General features: G+C 39.5%; 1 protein-coding gene across 1 annotated transcript in view; it reads right to left on the bottom strand.

Annotated features, from left to right (window-relative positions):
• SPTLC2 (serine palmitoyltransferase, long chain base subunit 2) overlaps positions 1-19,362 on the bottom strand; it is a 91,131-nt gene that overhangs the window by 43,639 nt on the left and 28,130 nt on the right. Inside the window, exons 4-9 of the mRNA XM_014534729.1 lie at positions 16,503-16,657; positions 14,493-14,641; positions 10,918-11,042; positions 4,666-4,759; positions 1,821-1,926; positions 887-1,106 (exon numbers count right to left, since the gene is read on the bottom strand). Coding sequence (XP_014390215.1) covers positions 887-1,106; positions 1,821-1,926; positions 4,666-4,759; positions 10,918-11,042; positions 14,493-14,641; positions 16,503-16,657 — 849 coding nt within the window. The remainder of the gene's footprint in view (positions 1-886; positions 1,107-1,820; positions 1,927-4,665; positions 4,760-10,917; positions 11,043-14,492; positions 14,642-16,502; positions 16,658-19,362) is intronic.

Here is a 19,362-nt window from a genome sequence, read left to right as displayed (position 1 = left end):
GGGGCCCGGGCGGGGCTGGGGGGCCCCCCCCCCCTCCAGTGCACAAATTTTTGTGCACCGGGCCTCTAGTTGAAGAAATAATATAACATGTGACCTTTTGTGACTTCCTTCTTTAACTTAACATAAAGCTTTCAAGGTTCATCCATGTTGCAGCATGAACATACATTATTTCTTAAACCCTTACTACAATCTTATAAGCCAGCATATTTACCTCTGTTTTACTGATAAGGAAATTGAAAAGTTAAATGCTTTGTCCAAGGTCTCACAAAATTAAGGAAATAATCAAACCCAGGCCTCTGTCTCCATGGTTCAAACATTTTTACCATGCCACACGCCTCAAATGGCTTAGAGGTCAGTATATGATTTTTAAATTGAAAAACCAAAAACACAAAAACCCACAAAACAAAATAAAAAAACAAAGCCTTATAATACACCAGAGCTAACAAAATAATCTTTTTTCTTCCTGTCTTTATGTTCACCCAAGATGCATTTAAGTCTAAGGGCAAGGAACTTGGCCTTTTATTCCCATCAGCTCCCATGACAACCCCACTACTTTGAAACTGAGCACAACTCAAACCCAGCAAAAGAGTGTGGCGAACAGGCAGCACCACTGTGTGTTCTTTCATACAAGAGGGTATTCTATATCTCAAACCAGCATGTAGTTTAGAACGAAGCTCAAAGAAGAAAACAACAAACAATGAACAGAACGAGCCTTCAATGCCTCAGTCACTCACCAGGCAGCTGAAGTGTGAACCCGCTGGCACCATGAGCCTAACCCACAAATTCAGGATCTCGCATCCCAGTTTGGAAGCTATTAGACATGACTTACCAAACCTAGTAGCCAGTGCCTTTATTCTTAACTGCTCAATAATCACAGCCCATTTACCTTCTTCCCTCCAATGTATCCTCCAGAAGCACCAAAGCTCTTGGTAAATGTTCCCATCATAACGTCCACATCCTCAGGATCCAGGCCAAAGTAATCTACCACACCTCGCCCCGCAGGGCCCAGAGCCCCGATGCTGTGGGCTTCATCAAGATACAGGTATGCCTTGTATTTCTTCTTAAGGGCAATCACCTCAGGAAGGCGAACAATGGATCCCTCCATGCTGGCAAAACAGAGTAAACAATACATACACTGAGACTTCTTAACTCTCAAAATTAGGAGCTGGCCACTTTATTAATTTCTGAATTTTACTGCTATTTGAAATAGTCTAACAACTCTGCCTGTGGTTTTAAACTGGCAAAATCAAATGATGCCATGGCTAGACTGGATCTTTTAAAACAAGTACTAGAACACAATTAATCTTAATTCACTACAGAGGAATAAAAGTCACAGCAGATTCTTCTAAAGCTTGTAATTATAGGCAACATTAGACTCTGCATCACATAGGTATGCAATTGAAATTCTACAGAAAGAATTAAAAAACATTAGGAAGTAAGAAAATAAGTGGAAGGGCTGCAAATAGATAAAATAAAAATTTCTTAACATTAAACGGTGTGTAACTTGTTTTGACATATTAGAAAACATATTTCAATTCTTGACCTATATACAAATTCCCTCTATAAACAGAAAAATAAAGGATCCAAATAGAAGGGAGATTTGAGGACCATGTAGCATGATGGAAAGATTAAAAGCCAGACAAAAAGACTTTTGTCCTAGAGCTAACTCTGCTTCCAGGTACTTTAACAAGTCAAAAACACTGTCTCCTTAGTTTCCAGAGGGGTCTAATTAGTGTTCCCTTGAAAACGAAGTAAGGCTGAAAAATTCTAAGACTTCATGGAACCAAATCAGAAAGATTAGAATCATAAAGCAGGATTACCTATATATTCCCTCCACAAGGATTAGAATCTTCTTCCAGGGCCTTCGTGTCCGAGGCTGACCACAGACAATGGCATCTTTCAATAGCTTCTCTAGGCTCTGCATGTCTATAGCACACACAAAAAGATGTCAGCATAAAGTACTTTCCTCTTTCCTAACTTTATTCCAGAAATGCAAATAAACATTTCTTATTTAGGAAGACTGTCTCAGACAGCAAAGGACATTAACGAAGTCAGAACAGGGCAGAAAAAGATGGAGCAAAATGAGTGAGCTACTGCTATCTTGAATTAAAATCTCGTCTGAAATGTAACAAATGTTCAAAGTCACAGAAGCTCAACAAATGACTGTGGCACAGTTGAGTCAGGTGGTTAGCAGGCTTATGAAATTACCAATGTTTCATGTTAAATACCTGGCCATTCAGTTAGCTTTTTTTGTATTTATAAAATCAACTGTATCTTTAATCCTAGTGAGTCATTCAGAAATAATGCATAAAGAAGACCGAGCAAGAGTATGGAAACCACTATAAATACATACACCTCCTAAAAATCAAATATGGGGGAAAACTTCAAAGTACATGCCCACTTCCTTTCACAGAAGATATTCTTGATAAATGCTTGTTAAATAACTTTATCTTAGTAGTGGGTTAAAAATACAGTAGTCTGGTTAGTGCTATAGAATAAATTCCTAAATGCATGAATCTCCGTGTTAAGCAAGCTTGGCAATCAGTTGAGATGGTTTCTGTTTGATTTGATCTGCTATCTGTACACAACCAAGTTCTTGTGGCTCTGTTGGTTCTTAAGATGGTTAACAGGTCTAGGAAACAACGTGGCTAGTACTACCACTAATAAGGGTCATAATTTTCCTGTTAAAGATAAATGCTTTGAAGACCATTTTTGCTGCCACTATCGACTTCTTATTTAAATTTTTTTGCCCTGAAACACTGCCCTTAAGAAACCCCACTCCAAAAAAAAAAAAAAAAAACACCTCAAGAAAACTGTAACATGAAGTCTGCAGTGTATTTAACAAGGGTGGGAAGCAAGCCATGATAAAATCTGATTTTATAGTCTTTATTGCTCCTCACTGAAGGAGGGTGTTACAAAATTACATGATTTTGCTCTTTTTATAGAAAGGACTTCGGTAGAAAAGAGAAATAATAAAAACACCACAAACAGATAAGATGGCCGTAGATTGTGATTGTGTTGACACCTTCAGTTATTCATAAGAACACAATCTGTCTGCTACCTGACCCAGAGACAGGAGATGCTGTCCCAGAAGTGTTGAAGAGGCTAGTCCTGCTGCAGAGGGCAGCATCTGGCAATCAGCAAGAGCCAGTAAAAATGTAGTCATTGTTTTAGTTTCCTCTGTTTACATACAGAAAAGAGGAGAAAAATAAATACTGATTCAAAATTTTAGATGAAAGGAAATATCTGTAGAATGCTTAACCATATTATCAACTTAGGGAGAAAAATCTAGTATCTCTCTTATACTTCACAAATCCCATGTAAGAATAAAGATGTAAATAAAAAACACCACAAAACTACCAGAAGAAAATAAGAGAATAACCCTATTATCTTAAAATATGGAAGGTATTAACACAAAATCCAAGTCACAAGATAATAAATGTGACAACATAAGTATTTTAATAAGTTTGCACAGCAACAAACTAAAAACAAAGTTAAAAGTAAAATAAAAAATAATGCAATATCAAAGAAAATAGGAAGGGCTCTTATAATCAGTAAAAAAGAGAAAACATTTGAAAATGGCCAATTTACAAAGAAATTCAAACACAATACTGTATAAAAAGTTGCTTGACACCTAATAATTAAAGAAATAAAATTAACATGTTGATTATTAGAGAAGGGAAGTTTTAAAATGTTTCATAATGGCCTAAGTTGGCTTGTGAGTCACTGTCATGTTGTTGAGTAAAAATCTGTACAATGCTTGGAGGCAATTTGGAAAAGTACAAAAATATGTGTGCCCTTTTAACCAGGCATTCTAAGACTGCTAGGAATTCATCCCAAGGCACTAATCACACCATTGAGCAAAAATGTGGGTAACAGGTAGTACCGTTTCTAGTAGAAAATTTTAGAAACAACCTCGATGTCCAAACTGAGAGACAGTCTGAATAAGGGCACTTCCAGACACTGCCCGCCACCCTGACATTAGGGGAGGAGGAGAGTCACATGTATTGCCAAAGTTCCCGATGTGTTGTAAGAAAAGAGCAGGTTCCACAGTGGTGTTTAATAAGTCCCATTTACATAAAACAAAATGCTATTTGCATCATTCTTCTTGTAAAACATTTTAGACAAGACAAAGACAAAAGGCAGGAAGTTATTACCATCTCTAACCTTCCAACCAGGAGCACAGACCTACTATTTTGGTGTATATTCTTCTAGACTTGTTTGTACATGTACTCACTTTGGTAAAAGATGATATTAAAAATACAGTTGGTAATCTTTCTTCTCTACATGTGAATGTTTTAACTACAAAAGTTATGCATTTTTATTGCAAATAAATATTTTAATAATACACAACACATTTCCATTTAGGAAGAAAGTTTTGGCTTTCGAAGGGAGAAGGGAGGGAAGAAGGGAGGGAGAGAGATTTGTTGTTCCACTTATTTACGCATTCATTGGTTGATTCTTGTATGTGCCCTGACCGGAGAATCAAACCCACAACCTTGGCGTATAGAGACAATGCTCTAACCAACTGAGCTATCCAGCCCGGGCTCAGAAAAACATTTTAAATGTTGCTATTTCATCTTCATTTATATTTTCTATTATTAATATAACCACTGCCACAAATCCAAGGAATACTAAACACTAAGACCTCCACAACAAACTCACTGTTGTGTTTGAAGACTCGAATGGTTGCTCCTGAGAGTCGGGCTCCCAGAACCAGTGATGCATGGTTCAGTTCATCACTCAGAATCAAGCAACCCTGCAAAACCACAAGCACAGGAAGTAAGAAGCTGGGGTGGAGGCAGGTGAGGTTTCATTACACAAAAGATCAAATGCTAAAATCATTAATAATTATAGCCTATTAAGGAAAGCTTGTATAACAGCAAACTATCAATTTCAGGAAGAAATAAAGTATAGTTGGTTTTTTCCCCCAAAAAAATTAATTTAGAAGTAGATGCAAAATTCTAGCCTTTTAACGTCTTCATTCCTGAGATGGACATAAATACCCAGATATATAGCAATAGGTTTTTTATTTATACTTAAAATCTGATATACCAGATAGTCTTCATAGAGTTTCAATTTTGTTGGTTTGATGTCATTTCATGAGTTTGGTATGATGTACTATTTTACTCACAGAAAAAGTGTGTGGGGGAGAAGGCAGCTGAGGAAGTAATGCTTGTGGAAACAGTGCATTCTTCCTCCCACTCCTAACCATCCAGAGTTCAATAACAATCCCACTTATTAATATAACTAGAGGCTCGATGCACAAAATTCAAGCAAGGGTAGGCCCTCGCAGCCCCAGCTTTGTCCTGAAGGTCCTCCTGACGGTCATTCTGCTGTTTGGTCTAATTAGCACATTAGCTCTTTATTATATAGGACTAGAGGCCCGGTGCACAAAAATTTGTGCACTGGCAGGGGAGGGGGGTGTGGGGGGGTGTCCCTCAGCCCCACTTGTGCCCTCTCACAGTCTGGGACCCCTTGGGAGATAACCACCTGCTGGCTTAGGCCTGCTCCCCGGGTGGCAGATGGCAGGCCTGAAACCTCGGTGCCTGCCCCGCCTCCCTGGGTCGTGCACACGGCAGGGCTGATCCGGGGGTTGGGGTGCCGCCCCGGGTTGGGTCGCACACGGGACGCCCGGCAGATCGCTGCTGCACCACCTGGCCGCCCGCCACCCCAGGTCGCAAATAGCAGGCCCAGATGGCAGTGGGGAGGCGGGATGGCGCTGTCCTGCCCTGCCTGCAGTATGCAAATTAGCCGCCATCTTTGTTGGTGGTTAATTTGCATATCACGCTGATTAGCCAATGGGAGGCGTAGCGAAGGTACAGTCAATTACCATGTTTGTCTATTATTAGATAGGATTCCCAAAATCACACAGAGTGTAGGCTTAGTTTTGCCCTTAAAATCTCTGAACAAGTTTTTCTGTAAATCCATGTAAACATGGGTTTCTGTTAAGGCAACAAGAAACATCTGAAGCTCTCAGAATTTCTATTTCTTCCCCAGTTCTTACTCTTCCACATCTCCTGCAGGTTCCAACCTATAAAGTCTGAACTCAGAAACAGGTTTTTCTCTGTCAACAATGGCCTTCAAAATACCCGATTAGATGAAAAAAGTAAGGAGCAGAAAGTGTCAGCGTGCTCCCAGAATAAAAGGAAGAGTATTCCTGGATGGATACTTATGAACTTGCAATAGCAATTGTCTGCCTGAAATTTTTACTGTATATAAAGTTTTCATTATTAAGATTTTAAAAAGCTCTTTCATTAAAAATGTGTAGATTAAAAATAAAGAGAAGTAGAGTTGGAAATACCCATATGGACTAATAGTTTTTAAAATTTATATCTATACACATGCACACTAATCGATATGTTTATGCATGAGTTAGTATACATGTTTTTATTTTTCTAGCTCTATTCACTGAGAGACAATGAACACACCAAATCTTGGTTTCTAAATACAATCCTCCAATAAAAGGAACCAGGGCTCAATGGAGAACTTAGTGATTGACCCCAAGGTTAGGATAGGTAAAAAGAGCCTGGGGTAGTGGTCGGCAAACTCATTAGTCAACAGAGCCAAATATCAACAGTACAACGACTGAAATTTCTTTTGAGAGCCAAATTTTTTAAACTTAAACTATATAGGTAGGTACATTGTTATTAACTTAATTAGGGTACTCCTAAGGCTTAGGAAGAGCCACACTCAAGGGGCCAAAGAGCCGCATGTGGCTCAAGAGCTGCAGTTTGCCGACCACGGGCCTGGGGCATCTTGTTATGCTGCAAAGAAAGTGCTTTAGAAAAAAAAAATGGGGCATATTCAAAGGGCACAGGAGCCCACCTGAAAGATCTACTAATGGCCAAAACTGGATCAACTTGAGCAACAAAATTAAAAGTAATCATGTTGAACCCAAATAATAAAATATTCATGAACCCATACTGATATAAATAAATAGGGAAGAAGCAACAACACTTCCTTCAGAAGAGTCAAGGCTAGGAAAGACAAGAACTCAATGCAATGAAGATACTCGATTGGATTCTGGAACAGGAAAATGGTTATCAGTGGGAAAACTGGTGAAACTGAAACAAGTTCTGTTCTTTAGTTAGTAGTATTGAATCAAAGTTAGTTTTTTAGTTTTGGTAAATGGTTCCACTGTTATGTAAAATATTAACATAAAGGGAAGCTGAATGAAAGGTACCCAGAACGCTCTATACTCTCTTGCAACTCTTCTGTAAGTCTAAATTTATCTCTGAAAAAAAGTGTTAAAATTGAAAAAAATGAGAAAAATTGGGGGAAAAAATGGAGAAGCTGAATTCCTCTTCTGCAAGTCTTTAAATCCTTTCCTTAACCACTCTTGGCATTCCACTGTTCCTTAAAAAGAATGCAATTTTATTTTTCCATTTAATTTTTCTTTTTTGCAAAATCAGCAATATAATTTTGTTCTTTTTGTTTATCATCTCCTTTTTAGACAGCCTAATTCACCATTTCTGTGTATCAACCTATTTTTTCTTCTAATATACTATGAGGGTCTATTATGTTATTTGTGCAAAAATAAAAATTAAATGCCAGCAGTTAACATCTAAATGCTTAATATGTTTCAGGCATTATATTAAGGGTTGTAAACACATAGTTACCTTTAATCCTCACAACAATCTGTGAGGTAAGAACTATTATTATTATCCCCACTTTACATGTGGGAACTAAGGAATTACAAATCTTGCCCAAGGTCATAGCATTTAAGTGTCTCATACAAAGCTTCTGCTTTTAGAATACATGCTCTTAGTCAATATACTGTCTGCCTCTGACTTTAAGCTGAATTACTGATCACCTCATACTGAAATGTAATATAAGTCTTAAAGAAAGAGTAAAACTGGATTCGTTGTTGCCTTGAATAGATTAAAATATATTTCATAACATTTCAACTATAATATTTGATTTGCACAATAAATGTTTAAGGTAGTATCTTCCACATCTGTATATAAGACATCTAATTCTAGATAGTGATTGTTAGTTTGTGAACACACAGGAGAAGCAAAATGAAATTATTTAACCCTTTAGTGTAAAAAATTCTACGAAATTCCAAATAAGAATCTCAAGTTTATGATGCTAAAATGTACTATAATCAAAGAATCATACATTTATTTTTTTCTCAAGAAATTTGTCCATTGTAGCTAAGTTGTTGAATTTACTAGCATGAAGTTGTTCTTAATATTTCCTTATATCCTTTTAATGTCCATAGGATATGTAGTGAAGTAGCTTCTTTCATGCCTACTACTAGTAATTTTTGTCTCCTCTCTTTTTATCCTGACCAGTCTGACTAGAGATCTATCAACTGCATTCATTTTCTCAAAGAATCAGTTTGGTTTCACTGATTTCACCTATTGTCTATTTTCTAATTCACTGATTTCTGCATTTACCTTTATTGTATCCTTCCTCTGAAATCTTTGGGTTTAATTTGCTCTTTTCTTTTCCTAATTTCATGTGGTAGGAATTTAGATGGCTGATTCAAAACTCTTTTTTCCCCCCTAATATAAGCATTTAATGCTATATATTTCCATCTGAGCATGGCTTTAGCTTCCTCCCACAAATTATATTACATTTCCAGTTAGTTCAAGTATTTTCAATTTTGCCTTTCTTTGAGCCTGGGTTATTTAAAAGTGTGTCATTTACTTTTCAATTATTTGAGGATTTTCCAGGTATCTTTCTTTGTGTTACTGATTTCTAAGTCAATTCCATTATGGTTAGAGAACGTACTATCTAATAAAGGTAATATGCAAATTAACCATCACTCCAACACACAAGATGGCCACCCCCATGTGGTCAAAGATGGCCAGCAGGGGAGGGCAGTTGTGGGCGATCAGGCCAGCAGGGGAGGGCAGTTAGCGGTGACCGGGCCTGCAGAGGAAAGCAGTTGGGGGGGACCCAGGCCTGCAGGGGAGAGCAGTTAGGGGCGACCAGGCCAGCAGGGGAGGGCAGTTGGGGGGGACCAGGCCTGGAGGGGAGGATAGTTAGGGGTGCCCAGGCCAGCAGGGGAGGGCAGTTAGGGGCAACTGGGCCGGGAGGAAAGCAGTGAGGCATCAATCAGGCTGGCAGGGGAGTGGTTAGGGGGTGAACAGGCTGGCAGGCAGAAGCAGTTAGGAGCAATCAGGCAGGCAGGCAGGCGAGCGGTTGGGAGCCAGCAGTCCTGGATTGTGAGAGGGATCCCAGATTGGAGAGGGTGCAGGCTGGGCTGAGGGACGGACGGACGCGCGCGCGCGCGCGCGCGCACACACACACCCACTGCACAAATTTCATGCACCGGGCCTCTAGTATTTTGAATAATTTCAATTCTTTTAAATTTGTTAAGGTTGGTTTAATGGCCCAGAAAATGGTCTCTTGGTAAATGTTTTGCTGTTGCTGGCTGAAATGTTTCATAAATGTTAAGTTGGTTAATTGTGTTTTTCAAATGTTCTATCTCCTTAGATTTTCATACTAGTTCTATCAATTTTTGTGTGTGTTTTTTCTTGAATTTTTATTGATTTTTAGAGAGGAAGAGAAACACTGATGTGAGAAACTTTGATCAGTTGCCTCCTGCATGCACCCCAACCAGGGATTGAACCCACAACCTGGGTATGTGCCCTGACTAGGAATCAAACCTGCCACCTTTTGGTGTACAGGATGATGCTCCAACTGAGTCACCTGGCCAGAGCACGCCAACTTCCTTTTGATTATTATTTACATGCTATATCTTTTCCATTCTTTTACTTAAACCTACTTGTGTCTTTAAAGTTGATTTCTGGTACAAACATACTAAATTTTATCTAATCTGACAATCACTGTCTTTTACTTGGAATGTATAAACCATTTCCATTTAATGTAATGCCAATATAGGTTTAAATTTCCCCTCTTGCTTTCTGTTCTCTTTCTTCTGTTCCCTGGATTTATATAACTGAAAAGGACTTTAGAGTTAATCTAATTCAAGTACTTAATTTTACAAAGGAAAATTTGAGGCTCAGAAAGGTTTTGACATTGTTCAGTCACACAGCTAAATTTGACCATATAATCAAACAAGCAAAAACTCAAGTCTTCTGCCCTAACCGGTTTTGCTCAGTGGATAGAGCGTCAGCCTGTGGACTCAAGGGTCTCAGGTTCGATTCCGGTCAAGGGCATGTACCTTGGTTGTGGGCACATCCCCAGTGGGGGGTGTTCAGGAGGCAGCTGATCAATGTTTCTCTCTCATCGATGTTTCTAACTCTCTATCCCTCTCCCTTCCTCTCTGTAAAAAAATCAATAAAATATATATTAAAAACAAACAAACAAACAAAAACCTCAAGTCTTCTGACTCAATGCACTGATGATTTTTTCAAGATACCATTCACAGATCACTATTAAAATGAGAATAAATAACCTTTGAAGAACTGCTAAAATGTGATTTACAATGTCTCATCTCTTCTCTTCTACTGTCCCCTCACAGAAGCTCTACACACATTATTAACGTACATTATTACTAACATATATATAGACACACATATAATTTGCTCATATGTCTTTCAGTAATATACATTACTCTGAGAACAAGTTTATATTTTCAAATTTTTCTATTTGGGGAAAAACTACCTGTTAAATAACTTTCCAAACGAAACATTCTTTCTTCCATAATTTTAGCCATTTATAAGGTTTTATTTATTAGAATCCCTTTAAAACTGTATGAAATGAAGAAGGCAAGTGTCATCTAATGGGAGAGGAAGGGATTGTGGGTTCTAATAAGAAAGCTTCAATTGATGTAAGTCTCTATGGTATATACTTATCCAAAAGTTTGTGATAGAAATATCTTTGGGCAGACTATATTTAACCTAAATTTATAATAGTTTCTGGCTTGCTCTGAATGTTTTATAAAACAAAATATGATATATATAAGGGAGTTTTCATTAATGACAAACTAAGTCTTACTTTGCTAACAAGAGCAGGAATGTTCATTGAATTTGTTGCAAATCCCATGCCATATGCCATAGCAGCTTCTACTCCCAAGAAACTTGCCACAAGCTTTTCTAGTTCTTCATGCTTGTCCAGGTTACCTGTGTGAAGAAGTTAATGAAGTCAATATCACCAAACCCAAAATTTAAGAATCATTCATTACTTTACTGCCTGAAATCTAGCTGAAGGAAAGACCTACAACTAAGAATATAAAAAAAAGCCACATTGAACTGGTTGGAGGGGTGGAAACAAGGAATGGCCGGGTCCCACACTCATGTGTGGCGGATAAGAAATCAGGAAGACTGCTGGTGGGAATGCAGACTGGTGTAGCCACTGTGAAAAACAGTATGGAGTTTCCTCAAAAAATTAAAAATGGAACTCCCATTTGACCCAGTAATCCCACTTCTAGGAATATATCCCAAGGAATCAGAAACACCAATCAGAAAGGATATATGGCCGAAACCGGTTTGGCTCAGTGGATAGAGCGTCGGCCTGTGGACTGAAGGGTCCCAGGTTCGATTCCGGTCAAGGGCATGTACCTGGGTTGCGGGCACATCCCCAGTGGGAGATGTGCAGGAGGCAGCTGATCGATGTTTCTCTCTCATCGATGTTTCTAGCTCTCTATCTCTCTCCCTTCCTCTCTGTAAAAAATCAATAAAATATATTAAAAAAAAAAAAAAGAAAGGATATATGCACTCCTATGTTCATAGCAGCACAATTTACACTAGCTAAGATTTGGAAACAGCCTAAGTGCCCATCAGCAGATGAGTGGATTAAAAAACTGGTACATTTACACAATGGAACACTACAAGGCTGTAAAAAAAAGAAAAAACTCTTACCATTTGCAACAGCATAGATGGACCTGGAGAGCATTATGCTAAGCGAAATAAGCCAATTGGAGAAAGAAAAATATCACATGATCTCACTTATTTGTGGAATATAATGAACAACATAAACTGATGAACAAAAATAGATCCAGAGACATAGAAGCACTGAACAGACTGTCCAACCTTAGAGGGAAGGCGGGTGGGGGGGTAGGGGGTGGGGTTTAAGAGAGCAACCAAAGGACTTGTATGCATGCATATAAGCATAATCCATGGACACAGAGAGTAGGGGGGGGTGAGGTCATGTGCTAGGGAGTGGGAATAGCCGGGGAGAGGTCAATGGGGGGAAAAAGGAGACATATGTAATACAGTAGGTCCTCGGGTTACGTTGGAGATCCGTTCCTACGGGGCAATGTAACGCGATTTTCGCCGTAAGTCAGAATCCACCTACATAAGCACCTACATCACTCACATGGAGCACATACACAGCAGTAATGAAGTGAAACAGTAAAAAAAATTTAAAAGAAAGATACCAATTTCTGACCTTTACTTGTGGTAAATAAATAATAAAAAACATAAAGCGCATATGTACATACGTCAAAATGACGGAACTTTTTTTTTTATAAATGCTGTAAATGGGAGATGGCGACGTAACCACGTAACAACCTACATCGAGTCCGACGTAACCTGAGGATTACCTGTACTTTAAACAATAAAAATTTTTTTAAAAAATCAGGAGGGATATCTCAGCTGTGGAGGTCCCCTCTGAGAAGTGAGGGGTCCCAGCCCCCAACCCAGCTTCCCAGCCCAGGGTTCCAGTGCCAGGAAGAGAAGTCCACATAATTTCTGGGCGTAAAAACCAGCGTTGACTGTGGCTGAGTGAGATGGAGGGCTGCTGGAGTCCTAGGCAGTTTCTCTTAAAGGGTCTATGCGTAGACTTGCTCTGACTCATTCCCTCTGGGTTCCAGCATTGGGGCAGCAGCTCAAAAGGCACCAGGGAAACAAAGGGAGGAACTGAACTGTCTGGAGGGGCAGATGCCATAGTTCCTTTTTTGAGACCCTTCTCATGCCCCACCCACAGAACTGGTAGATGTGCACCGTATTTGAGTCTCCATGAACCTGGCTGACACTGTTCTCCTGGCCCTGGTGATTCCCTGAGACCCCCATCCCACCCAACTGTGGGTCCACCCAAACTGTTTCCAGTTGCTTTTCCAAACGAATAGCCTGTTTTGGCTTGTGCTTCAGATTTTCCTAAAATCTCTCAAACAAGCAGCATCTGGCCTCAGCATGCCCTGTTGTTCTCACTAAGTGGCCCCAGGCCCAGCACTAGCAGCAGCCAGCCTTGGTTTGCAGCTTTGCCTTGCTGCACTCCAAGCCCAGCATAAGTAGCAGCCATCTGCAGATTGCTTTGTAGCTCATGCTGGGTGTCCCCAGGCAGAAGACAGGCATTAGTTGACCTTGGCCTGCACTTTATGAAAAAGTACTTTATAAAATATAAACTGCCATAAAGATGTGTGATTTCTATATGTTGTTAATGCTCCCTTAACCACATCATTAGGGACCCTAAGTGAAAACAACCCAGCTGTATTTGCCAATCTCTAGACCAGGGGTCCTCAAACTACAGCCCGCGGGCCACATGCAAATACAAATATTATATTTGTTCCCGTTTTGTTTTTTTACTTCAAAATAAGATATGTGCAGTGTGCATAGGAATTTTTCATAGTTTTTTTTTAAACTATAGTCCAGCCCTCCAATGGTCTGAGGGACAGTGAACTGGCCCCCTGTTTAAAAAGTTTGAGGACCCCTGCTCTAGACCCATGAGAATAACAATGAATTGTTTTTTATTCGTTATTTAATCAGAGAGAGGAAGAGAAAGGTAAAGATAGATACAACAATGATGAGAGAATCATTGATTGGCTGACTCTTGCATGCCCCCTACTGGGGATTGAGCCCACAACCCGAGTATGTGCCCTGACTGGGAATCAAACCATGACCTCCTGGTTCATGGGCCCATGCTCAACCACTAAGCCACACTGGCCGTGCTGAATTGTTTTAATCCACTAAGTTTTGATGTGCTTCACAGTAATAAATATCCAGACTGATGCCTTATAACTTCTATGGTTATCAGTCACTAGAACAAAATGAAGAATTTGAAATTTTCCTTTTAACTAATTAAATCTCTTTACATAAATCTGTTCTCTTTTACATTTTATAGACTTGTACTACTAATAAAAAGAATTAGCATTTAATGAGTATTTACCATGTTACAAGCACTTTACATGAATTAGCTTCTTAAAACAATCCTATAAGGTAGGAATTATTATTAGCCCCAAATTACCAGTAGGGAAATAGATTAACTTTCATATGCTCACAGGCTCAGATATGAAGTGGTGCTCTTTAATGAACTATCATTTGCAAAAGTCAATAAAGTCAACACACACACAAAAAAATAAAATAAAATAAAGTCAACACTAAAGTTATAAATGAAACAATAGTACTGAACATACTCTGTATGTATAACATAATGGAAAAGAAAAATACATCTCAAAATGTGTTGAAAGCATTAAAATCATCCATCAATTCAGAAAAATAAAGCATTCTTTATCTGATCTAAACTACATGGCAAAGTATGTATTTGGACACTTAATATTCTAGCACTCTATCCATATTACTCCCTCCTGAGTAAAAAAGTTAAGAACATAAGCTAGCCCAACAGACTATACTCACCAATTTCCTGCCGAGTGCTGCACACGCCAACTCCATACTCCTCTAGGACTTTGGCAGCTGCCTCCTGACATGATCCAGTATTTCGTGCAAATCCAAGATAGTTGTAGGAACCCATGTTTATAACACCTTTAATCGTATTCCCTGTGTACCTGTATTTCAATAGGATGAATGTTCATGAAACCCATGAACATGGTCAAACACTTACATATGATAATAAATGTATTGGTAATACCAAAGGAAGCAATATATATAAGAAACAGAGAGTATATGGTCTAAATGAAAAATAGCTCAAACTCACTACCAATAAATGAAATGAAAGTTAAAATACCAATTTTTGCTTATCAATAATGATAAAGATTTAAAAACTGACCATAGCCAGCATTGGTCAGGACTATTTCATACACTGTAGATAAGAATATCAGAGTACTGCCCTAACCGGTTTGGTTCAGTGGATAGAGCGTTGGCCAGCGGACTGAAGGGTCCCAGGTTCGATTCCAGTCAAGGGCATGTACCTTGGTTGCGGGCACATCCCCAGTAGGTGGTGTGCAGGAGGGAGCTGACCGATGTTTCTCTCTCATTGATGTTCCTAACTCTCTATCCCTTTCCCTTCCTCTCTGTAAAAAATCAATAAAATATATTTAAAAAAAAAAAAGAATATCAGAGTACTTTTTTTTGGAAGGCAGTTTGACAGTACTTATTCATTAAAAGATATCCTCCAGTGAGGATTAACCAAAGGAAAAAAAAGAGTCACAATACAATTGTGACCACGTCTCTTTCTCAGGCACACAAACCAGTGACATTCCTAATTGTGGAAGCTCAGACAGTCTGACCCCTCAAGTGAAGACGACATGGTTCAGAGGCACATCCAACTTAAGATGGACATGAAGTATGAACAAGAAATAAATTGCCAATCTTTTAACTTGAGATTTTGGAGTTTTTAACACAGGATGATGCAGCCCAACCTGCATGTGTATACTATATACATCAAAATTGTAGAATACTAAGTAGCCACTACAAATAATGAGCTTGCTGTGAATATACACAAAGATGTTACTGATACGTTAGCAAGTAAAAAAAACAAGATGCAGTATCATTTCTATAGTATGATGCCATTTTTGTAAATCAAAAACTGTGTGTAACCCTACTAGATACATTATATACATATCCCACAGAAAACACCTGGCGGAATAACACACTACAAACTGATAACAATGGTTACCTCTGGGGAGTGAGGATTAGTAGGGCAGTGGATTTGCAAAGGGATAGTGGTTAGTTCTCATGGGGACTTTCAATTTATCTTTATTGCTTGTCTTTTTTTTTTTTTTTAATAGCAATGCAATCATGTAATACTTGAGCAATCTAAACAAAATAAAATTTTATAAAGTTTTCTAAACTATTGAACCCATTTAAGTAAAAACCCTCTACATATCCTTGAATCATTTGAGAAATCAAAATATCCAGAAATAAATTCAGATACTTGATTCTGGTAAGTAGTATAATAGAAAGGACAGTTTTTCTTTGTGTTGTTTTTTTGTTGTTGTTGTCTTTTTAAAATATATTTTTATTGATTTCAGAGAGGAAGGGAAAGGGAGAAAGAAATAGAAACATCAATGAGAGAAAATCATTGATTGGCTGCCTCCAGCACGCCCCCTACTGGGGATTGAGCCCGCAACCCAGGCATGTGCCCTTGACCAGAATCAAACCTGGGACCCTTTAGTCCACAGGCCAATGCTCTACCCATTGAGCAAAACTGCTAGGGCTTGTTTTGTTTTACTAGGTCAAATTTTGCTTTCAACTATAACCCAACACAGTATCAAACTAATACAAAAATGTATTTTAAACATCCCAATAACAATGAACAATATGCAAGGAAATTAATCACATTATATTGTATTTTCAGCTTCCACTGCTGTTTTGACAAAATACTGTCAAATTTACAATAGAATATTTTAAAAAGTCAAAAAATTCCTTTTTTTGTTGTTAGGAAATAATTTCCCAAACAAGACTTACCTGAATGACCAGTTGTAATCATGAGACTGTCTCTCCATGATGTCCATCCTGGCTCCAGGCACACTACAGATTGGTCGATTCCAGTTGTCTCTAATCCTCATGTAGAGATTCCTTGTATAGAAGTTTTCAAAATCCTGATACAATGGCACAAAGTCCTACCAACAAATGGTGAAATACCATAAATTTAACTGAGTTACTTTTTAACAATTTACAACTTCCCTTTTCATATTGCAATAGCACTTGAGAATGAGAGGTCAATTATACTGAGTTAGCTCAGCCAGCATGGCTCTGTGGTTGGCCCATGAATCAGGAGGTTGAGGTTCAATTCCTGACCAGGACACATGCCTGGGTTGTGGGCTTGATCCCTAATAGGGGGTGTGCAGGAGGCAGCTGATTGATATTTCTCTCTCATTGATGTTTCTATCTCTCTATCCCTCTCCCTTTCTCTAAAATCAATCCTATATAATAAAAGGGTAATACCCAAATTGACCAAACGGCAGAACACCAGTCGCTGGAATGACTGGTCGCTATGATGCGCACTGACCACCAGGTGGCAGACGCTCAACACAGGAACTGCCCCCTGGTGTTCAGTGCACTCCCATAGGGGGAGCTTCGCTCAGCCACAAGCCAGGCTGACAGCTGGCAAGCACAGCTGCGGTGGTGGGAGCCAAGCCTGCCTCTGCAGCAGTGCTAAGGATGTCCGACTGCAGCTTAGGCCCACTCCCCACAGGCCTAAGCCACAGTTGGACATCCCCTCAAGGGCTCCTGGACTGCGAAAGGGCGCAGGCCAGGCTGAGGGACCCCCCTCCCCCACACACACATACCCAGTGCACAAAATTTTGTGCACTGGGCTTCTAGTAGAAATATATTTTTTTAAAAGATTAGTTAAATAAAATTATACTGAGTTAACTGACACAGAAAACATTTTGAAAGGCATAAATTCTGTTTATTTTAAAACAACTCTTAGGTAAAAGTCACATAGCTTTGATGATTGATCTATAAGAAATGGTTGAATGCAGAGCCAAAGAATTGAATAAAGCAGGCCTCTAAAAATAAACTTAGTTGTACATTTCTGTCATTAAAGGTTTTCCTTCCTAATAAAATAAAAAAGACTAGTGTTCTGCCCCCTACCCCAAGTAAAATACTGACTGGGGGAAATGCCATAAAAACTCCTATAATTTCAGTTTCTAACAAGAAAAATAATTCCAAAATTAAGATTCCATTCTTGGCATATTTTCAAGGATCAAAATGAAATTAATTCAAAGAAAAATGATAAAAGCAAGAAACTCTTAAGTAGCTTATAGAAAGATCCCTGCGTCTGGTTTCTTTCCTTAGATAGGAGTTTTTAATAAAAATTAAAAAACAGCCCTAGCCGGTTTGGCTCAGTGGATAAAGCGTTGGCCTGTGGACCAAAGGGTCCAGGGTTCGATTCCGGCAAGGGTACATACCTCAGTTGCAGGCTCCTCCCTGGTGCAGGCCCTGGTCAGGGTGCGTGTAGGAGGCAACCAATCGATGTGTTTCTCTCACATCAATATTTGTCTTTTCTTCTCTCTTCCACTCTCTCTAAAAATCAATGGAAAAATATCCTCAGGTGAGGATTAAAAATAAATAATAATGAAAAATAGTTTTAAAAAAATTTAAAAATACATATATAAAAAAGATTCTCAAAATGAATTTCCATGATCAAGGACTTAACACCACCCTTTTTTTCATCCCTGAAGTATACTAAAATTAAGCCTGTAAAAAATAAAGTCACCATGAGCTAAAATGAATGAATATGCTATGTCCCATGTGGTTTGACCATTGCTCAGAACACACATGACTAGACCACATAGAATCTACTTAAATCCTGAAGGTAAAGGGTAAAACACACAAACAAACAAAACTGTACTACAGTTTTACTAGTCAGAAAACCACTGAGCTTCAAGGCCTCAGGTCTGGGCTTGGTGCCAACCTAAGTTAATCTATAATAATAAAAGCGTAATAATGCTAATTAGATCGGACAGCCAAACATCCTTCCAGACGAAGCCTCGGTGGTGGGGGCTGAGGCAGAGGCGGTTAGGGGTGATCAGGCAGGCAGGCAGAGTGGTTAGGGGTGATCAGGCAGGCAGGTGAGCAGTTTGGGGTGATCAGGCAGGCGAGCAGTTAGAGGCATCAGGCAGGCAGGCAGAGGTGGTTAGGGGTGATCAGGCAGGCATGCAGAGTGGTTAGGGGCGATCAGGCAGGCAGGCCAGCAGTTAGGAGCCAGCGGTCCCGGATTGCGAGAGGGATGTCCAACTGCTAGTTTAGGCCCACAGGGATCGGGCCTAAACCAGCAGTCGGACATCCCCCGAGGGGTCCTGGATTGCGAGAGGGCGCAGGCCAGGCCAAAGGACCCCACTGGTGCATGATCGGGGCCAGGGAGGGACGTGGGAGGTTGGCCAGTTGGGGAGGGACTGCGGGAGGTTCCAGGGCATGTCCAGCCCATCTGGCTCAGTCCAGATAGGCCGGATCCCAGCAGCAAGCTTACCTACTGGTCGAAGCGTCTTCCCCTGATGGTCAGTGCATGTCATAGTGAGTGGTAGAGCAGCCTTAGCATATCATTAGCACATTACGCTTTGATTGGTTGAATGGCCGGCCAGACGACTGGACACTTAGCATCTTAGGCTTTTATTATATAGGATTTTATGATCCCAAGCAAGCACTTTCCCTCACCTCTTTCCAATATTAATACTAAAATTTGCCTATCCCTGGACTACATCTAATCCAGCATCAGAAAACAAGCTCTACCATAACGATGAATTATTCTTTCTTTCCCTCTAAAAGTAATCAAAGAATTATATGCATACTAGAGGCCCGGTGCACAAAAATTTGTGCACTC

The sequence above is a fragment of the Myotis brandtii genome, unplaced genomic scaffold (genome assembly GCF_000412655.1).
Source record: "Myotis brandtii unplaced genomic scaffold, ASM41265v1 scaffold132, whole genome shotgun sequence".
NCBI classification, from domain to species: Eukaryota; Metazoa; Chordata; class Mammalia; order Chiroptera; family Vespertilionidae; genus Myotis; species Myotis brandtii.
This window is presented reverse-complemented; position numbering and strand designations above follow the sequence as displayed.